Here is a 7,438-nt window from a genome sequence, read left to right on the forward strand (position 1 = left end):
ACCCTATAGTGTCTTCCTGAGGCATCTTAGATCTTTGGGCCTGGGGAAAAAAGGAAGGTAGCATAGGGACAGTCACCTCTAGCTTTCAGAGTTAAAAGTATGAATCTGCTTTTGCTCAAAATTAATTCTTAGACTATGAAAATATATAATGGAGAATCTGACCTAGTCTTACCTAGCCTTCAAGGCCTTGAATAGGAGACACTTGGGTTTTCATCATCAAAGGAAGAGAGCTTGAGTTAACTGGGCAAAAGTGGTGGGATCAGTTATGGTTGTAAAAGGTATTATAGGCAGATAGAAGAGTGTTCGAAGGCCCCAGGAATGAGGTGACGGGCTTGATTCCATCACTGCTGGACACAGTAACACACAGCAGGCTGTCAGTTGGGAGATGGATTGGTCAGTTGAGGGATGGATGGGTGGGGTAGGGTATTTATTTTGGCAGAGAGGAAGAAGCTGGCCCCTGAAACACAGTGATATCAGTATCTACATGATGATGTCCACATCATCAGGTGGTTATTAATTTTATATCAGTATTGAGTTCAGTTTGATCTGACAACATGCTCCTCCATTATTACATGTTGACCCCAAGGCCATATTTTTAAACTCATTCCACCCTGGGAAGCACCCTAGAGGCAGGAGCTGAAGTCAAGAGCTCCAGCAGTGTGGGGATTCCTGTGGCTGACTGATTCACAGTGACCTAGCAGGAGGCTCAGCTGCCTCCAGGAATGGAAGCAGGAGGCTCAGCTGCCTCCAGGAATGGACAGAACAAAAAGTGACAAGCCCTTGAATGCCAGGAATACCAGGTCAGTCTCTTCCTGTTTGTGGTGTATCTTTTAGGCTCAGCTCCAAAGTGACAGGGAGAGCAGAATTAACAAATCTGAGCTTGACTTTTCTGGGCAGAGAACTCCTTGTCAGTGGTGCCATCTGCAGGGCATTAAGGAATTTGCCAGGAATTTGATGGGACTGGGAGGGGAAAATGGCATCTCTCTCCTCCCTCCCTCAGACTCTTAACCTGAGCATGTCCCTAAATCATAGCCCTGGTCCCCCATAGGGCTAAAAGACCCCTATTTCTTGTGACTTTTTGGCAGGCAATATTTAAGGAACCTGGTCCTACAAGGGCTGTGGTATCACTTCCCTTCTTCCCTGCCAACTGAATCTGTCCTCTGTAAAAAATGAAGTGGGCTCCTCCCATTTTAAGGTCACCTCAGTGAGGTTGAGAATACTGGGTTGTGAAGGCACTTAAGCATTATATTATGGTATTAAAATTTTGTAAAATGTGGACTTCCCTGGTGGTGCAGTGGTTAAGAATCTGCCTGCCAATGCAGGCGACATGGGATCGGGCCCTGGACTGGGAAGATCCCACATACCGTAGAGCAACTCAGCCTGTGCACCACACCTACTGAGCCTGTGCTCTAGAGCCTGTGAGCCACGACTACTGAGCCCGCATGCCACAACTACTGAAGCCCACGCGCAGCCCACGCGCCTAGAGCCTGTGCTCCGCAACAAGAGAAGCCACCGCAATGAGAAGCCCACGCACCACAACGAAGAGCAGCCCCTGCTCGACACAACTAGAGAAAGCCCTCACGTAGCAATGAAGACCCAATGCAACCAAAAATAAATTTAAAAAAATTTTTTAAATGTGGGTGGGTGTAAATTGAAGGTGTTGATGTTAAGGTTAATAATCATTATCATCAGTATCATCACCCTCGCCATCTCTAAGTAAACACTTCTTGGGCTTTATTTCTATTTCTTTTCTAAATGGTTCATTCTTCCTTGGCAGTGGCTCTGGTGTCCTGCTGAGCAGAGCTGTCAGGTCCTGGGGTACCCTGCCCCTCACTTCCCAAGCTTGGACACACAACTCTAAGCTTACAAGTCCTTCCAGACTTGATTGCCCTATTTGCCACCCCTCAACTCCCCACACACCTGGGAAAGACAGGATGGAACTCTATAGAGCAAAAGGGGAAATAGGCCCAGAAGGTTCAGGGAGCACGACTAGTGACAGAACAAGGAATCAAGTGTCTCAGTCAATCTGTTTCCAAGGCCTCTCTACCCTGAGGCTCAATTTCTCAGAGGGTGCTAAAAGAGACTTGGGCCTGGAAAGAAAGTGAATGTGTTTTACAAAACCCTAGAGTCTGCTGTTTATGTTAAAGAGAGCAATAAAGAATCTGGCTTAAGAGTGAAATAATCATTATTTATTTTTACTTCCATTAAAGCACTCTGAGCCCTAAACCTTACCAGGCACTGCGATTGCTGCTGGGGCAAAGATGTAGATAGTTAAGACTCCCAATCCCCCCACCAAAGGAATGCTTGATGGCATTTCCTGGTTGCCTCAGCATTTCAATATAACCATTTCCCACCCCCATGTCCCACACTTAGTATCTCATATTACCAAAGGCTTTGACTACTACCTGCTAGTTATCATCTTGACCTATAAGACTGGGAACAGACGAGACAGGGGGAAATACTGAATTGAGCAAGTCAAATCAACAACCAAATAACTAGGGTATAAAGGGGACTGGATAGTTTAGGAGTGTAGGTAGGAGGTGTCTGTTCTAAAAAACCAGACACTGAAATTGGAGTTTGAATTGTAGAAAATGGAAAATCCCTTCCCTCTATAGGTTTCCTCTTTTAAAAAATGAAATATTTCAAGCATACAGGAAAAAAGGATAATATAATTGGTATTCTATTTGATAGAAACATTAACCCTTAGGGTTTTGTATATAACTCCCACTGATCCTTGCCTCCTATCATTGTGTAGTTTCCTCACACACTGAACAGGACTGACATGTGTTACAAATAGGATATTGTAGAAATGAGTGTGACTTTCGAGGTTAGGTCATAAGACTTTGTGGTATTCAACTTACCTTCTCTTAGCTCACTCTGGGGGAAGACTGCTCCCATGTCATGAGGACACTCAAGCAGTCCTATGGAGAGGTCCATGTGGTGAACTAAGGCGACCTGCCAACAACCAGCACCAACTTGCCAGGCATGTGAACCAAACCTCCAGCTCCAATCAAGCATTCAGATAACTGTACCCTCAGTCAACATCTTTACTGAAACCTTATGAGAAATCCTGAGTCACGACCATCCAGCTAAGGTGCTCCTGAATTCCTGACCCTCAGAAACTGCATGAGGTTTTATCTAGTTTTTTCTTTTTTAAACACATACATTAAGCCACAAAGTTTTGGGGCAATAGATAACGGTATTGAAAACACCTATGTACCTACCACCCAAGCAGTCATAACGCTTTATTTACTACAGATCTTTTCTTAAAAATAAACACCCCTCCCCCCAAACAAAAACAAAAACAAAAAAATAAAAATAAAACATTATAGTTGAAACCCTGGCTTCTTCTCTATCCTGCCCCTGCCTTGCGCCTCAGAACTCCTAAAAAAAAAAAAGCACCATGGCACACTGGATACCTAGTGTGTGCTTTTCCTGAAAAGCTCTTCTGTTATTGTTTCCCGGGCTCCAGCCTAGTTATCTTTCCCTCTTGTATTGCAGAAAAGAACAGAACGACTTCCCAAAGGTTCTTTAGTCATCTCTCAAGATGGTCTGAGAGTTCAACAACTCAAAATCCTATCTGCATTTGGTCACTAATTCCGTTAGGGTTCCCCTCAGTGCTTTAAAGCCCTGGGATCTGCCTTCCCCTGGGACCTGTGGTATCTGGCTATATGGGTGTTGCTGTGCCACCCAACTGATCTTTCTCTCTCAAATGTCTATAGACTGACTTTTTCAATTGAGGACAGCTATTTTTAAGTCTATAGGATTTATGGACCAGGGAAAAAACTGATAAAATTTTGGTCTTCTCTACTCTTAAACCAAAACATCAGCGTCTTCAGACCTTAATAATCCCTGTGCTTCCTGAATTTGAAATGTACATCTTCTTGGAGGCAAATGAGATGCAGAGGATTTAACCTATCTCTATAGTCAACTTTAGATGTAGTCAAACTATACACTGAAAAGAATGTTAACTATGCCAAGTGCTATAAATTGTAAACTTTTATCTTAACCTTTGCAAATGTTGCCATTTCATCCCTTGTAAAGCCCCCACTCAGCCGCTTTCCCACACATGCACATAGCTTACTCCCTTTTTTTTTTTCTATACTACGATTTTTGATCACCAGCATTCTGATCCTGCAACTTTTCTTCTCCCATCCTCCCTACAGGCGGGAAACAGCTTTTACATCTTCCTGCTCAAATATTCTCCAGCCTGATGTTTACCTGTTCAAGGATCACTAAGAATTTTTTGTTCCACTGATAGGTTAGCAGGCCTCTTTAAACAGCAGTATTTGCAGCATATTAAAAACTACTTCCCATACCTAACTTGTAATTACCCAGTAACTTCAAGATCTAGATCAGCAAAACCACTCTCATCTGCATTTACATTTTCCCAAGCCCCCTGACCTGGATTTCAACACTGGTTGATCAAAGAGTGGATGTATGTGTAACTGATTCACTGTGCTATACACCTGAAACACAACATTGTAAATAAACTATACTCCAATAAAAGTTTTTTAAAAAATTAGGTGTACATCTGAAAACAAAGAATCTTGGTTAAGGTGAAGTTAACAGACCCGTTTCAGAATCCAGCTCTTCTGTTTTTTCAGACCAATGTGCTCCTTCCCCCCCCCATAGAGATTTCTAGAATGAAATCCTTGATATTACCACCCTGTTGCAGAGACTTTCAGGTGTAGCAGTGGTAGCACATCTTGAATTGGAGAAACCAATTTAGAAGAACAGAACCTTCTTTCTTAAAGCCTTTACTTTTCAGACATGACAAAAATCTTACAGGTACACATGGAAAAGCAATACATGATCACAGTTGAAAGTGAAGACAATCTAATCAGAAAGCTTTTACTCCTGTCAGCTAATGTTGAAGCTCAAGTTCTGCATATGACATGCTGCAGGGCTGAAAGGAACGGTAATTAGTATTCCTCTCCTTCTTCCTCTCCCTCTCCCTCAACAGAATCCACACCAACCTCCTCATAATCCTTCTCAAGGGCAGCCATGTCCTCACGGGCCTCAGAAAACTCTCCTTCCTCCATGCCCTCACCCACGTACCAGTGAACAAAGGCACGCTTGGCATACATCAGGTCAAACTTGTGGTCCAGGCGAGCCCAGGCCTCAGCGATGGCTGTGGTGTTGCTCAGCATGCACACAGCTCGCTGTACTTTGGCCAGGTCTCCACCAGGTACCACAGTGGGAGGCTGGTAATTAATGCCAACTTTGAAGCCAGTGGGGCACCAGTCCACAAACTGGATGCTGCGCTTGGTCTTGATGGTGGCAATGGCAGCATTGACATCTTTGGGAACCACGTCGCCACGGTACAACAGGCAGCAAGCCATGTATTTACCATGGCGAGGGTCGCATTTCACCATCTGGTTGGCTGGCTCAAAGCAAGCATTGGTGATCTCTGCTACAGAAAGCTGTTCATGGTAGGCTTTCTCAGCAGAGATGACAGGGGCATATGTGGCCAGAGGGAAGTGGATGCGGGGATAGGGCACCAGGTTGGTCTGGAATTCTGTCAGATCAACATTCAGGGCTCCATCAAATCGCAGGGAAGCGGTGATGGAGGACACAATCTGGCTAATAAGGCGGTTAAGATTCGTGTAGGTTGGGCGCTCAATGTCAAGGTTTCTACGACAGATGTCATAGATGGCCTCATTGTCTACCATGAAGGCACAATCAGAGTGCTCCAGGGTGGTGTGGGTGGTGAGGATGGAGTTGTAGGGCTCAACTACAGCTGTGGAAACCTGAGGGGCTGGGTAAATGGAGAACTCCAGCTTGGACTTCTTGCCATAATCGACAGAGAGACGTTCCATCAGCAGGGAGGTGAACCCGGAACCAGTTCCCCCGCCAAAGCTGTGGAAAACCAAGAAGCCCTGAAGACCTGTGCACTGGTCAGCCTGTTACAAAAGAATAGGAAAAAAACATAGTTATTGCTCTTTGGGATACCCTCATAGTAATCATAATAAATATTTTCACTTTTCATATTAACTCCAAAGATTTAGGTTGTATTTTGACAAGAAACACTTTTTTAAAAATGTAGACCTTCCTTAAATTACTCAGCATTTCTTTATTAAAAATATCTCCATTAATATTTATAAAATGACATCAATAGTTCATATTTTAATTGAACTTAAAAAAAACTTTAAAGGAATAATTAACCTCACTCTTTATTACATTTCAATTCTGTATTTGGAAAAAAGAGCATATTTCAAATATCTCCTTTAGATTCATTAATTTACTTTATTCTTGAGAATAAACATACCAGTTTCCGAATTCGGTCCAAGACGAGGTCAATGATCTCCTTGCCGATGGTGTAGTGACCTCGGGCATAGTTATTGGCAGCATCTTCCTTGCCTGTGATGAGCTGCTCAGGGTGGAAGAGCTGGCGGTAGGTGCCAGTGCGAACTTCATCTGGAAAAGGAAAACGAAGCAGCCACCCATCACTAACAACCTGCACAAGTCTGCTCGACCCCATGGCATCAATGGAGCCCCCAGGATACACCTCCTGTTCCGGATCCCCGGGATCTCATTAGGATTACTGAGGTCAACTCACCAATGACCGTGGGTTCCAGGTCTACAAACACTGCCCTGGGCACATGTTTGCCAGCGCCTGTCTCACTGAAGAAGGTGTTGAAGGAGTCATCTCCTCCCCCAATAGTCTTGTCACTTGGCATCTGGCCATTAGGCTGGATGCCGTGTTCCAGGCAGTAGAGCTCCCAGCAGGCATTGCCGATCTGGACACCAGCCTGGCCAACGTGGATGGAGATGCACTCACGCTGTGAGAGGGAGAAAAAAGAAACATTAAAAACCAATAGTGGGGCTTCCCTGGTGGCGCAGTGGTTGAGAGTCCGCCTGCGATGCAGGGTACACGGGTTTGTATCCCGGTCCGGGAAGATCCCACGTGCCGCGGAGCAGCTGGGCCCGTGAGCCATGGCCGCTGAGCCTGCGCGTCCGGAGCCTGTGCTCCACAACGGGAGAGGCCACAACAGTGAGAGGCCCGCGTACAGCACAAAACAAAACAAAAAAACCCCCAATTAGTGGTGACTGTGAAGCAGAACAAAATGTTTATGGAAACAATCTTACAAATTTCCTTTCAAAACGAATTACAGTGTAATGCTTTTTTTCTTAGTCTAGGGGAGAAGGGCTATACTTTTTATCTCCATTAGTTTTAATTAATTTCCTCTTCCCCTCTAAATTGGGAAGGCCTCTTTCCAGACCAAGAACAGACCTTAGTCATTGCTTCCTCCTTTGGAGGATCAAGATACGGAGGAGGTCATCCATCTAGCGCTCAGGCCCCAGAATCCCATTTTAGAGTAGGTGGCCAGATTTCTGGGCAGCTCCCAACACGGGAAGCACGTGGCCAGAAGAGTGCAGAGGAAATGTCTGGCTGTAGAGACAAGGGGTGGGGCTCTGCGGCAAAGGATGAATG

The 7,438-nt window shown here is 44.9% G+C and overlaps 1 protein-coding gene across 1 annotated transcript; it reads right to left on the reverse strand.

Annotated features, from left to right (window-relative positions):
* Window positions 1–4,925: 4,925 nt before the first annotated feature.
* LOC103080842 (tubulin alpha-1B chain) lies at window positions 4,926–6,812 on the reverse strand. The gene is made up of 3 exons (XM_007452257.1): window positions 6,563–6,812; window positions 6,272–6,420; window positions 4,926–5,906 (listed from the first exon to the last, which is right to left on the reverse strand). Exons 1-3 carry the CDS (start codon window positions 6,681–6,683, stop codon window positions 4,926–4,928), a joined length of 1,251 nt encoding a protein of 416 aa, XP_007452319.1. The 5' UTR covers window positions 6,684–6,812.
* Window positions 6,813–7,438: the final 626 nt, after the last annotated feature.

The sequence above is a fragment of the Lipotes vexillifer genome, unplaced genomic scaffold, assembly GCF_000442215.2.
Source record: "Lipotes vexillifer unplaced genomic scaffold, Lipotes_vexillifer_v1.1 scaffold422, whole genome shotgun sequence".
Taxonomy (NCBI): Eukaryota; Metazoa; Chordata; class Mammalia; order Artiodactyla; family Lipotidae; genus Lipotes; species Lipotes vexillifer.

Bases quoted from the DNA above. Each gene is read 5' to 3' on its own strand.
- LOC103080842 (XM_007452257.1), bottom strand. From the start codon at position 6,683: ATGCCAAGTGACAAGACTATTGGGGGAGGAGATGACTCCTTCAACACC. The intron at 6,421-6,562 runs GTGAGTTGACCT...TTCCTTTTCCAG, and splicing joins CCTGGAACCCACGGTCATTG to ATGAAGTTCGCACTGGCACC. The intron at 5,907-6,271 runs GTATGTTTATTC...CTTTTGTAACAG, and splicing joins TGGACCGAATTCGGAAACTG to GCTGACCAGTGCACAGGTCT.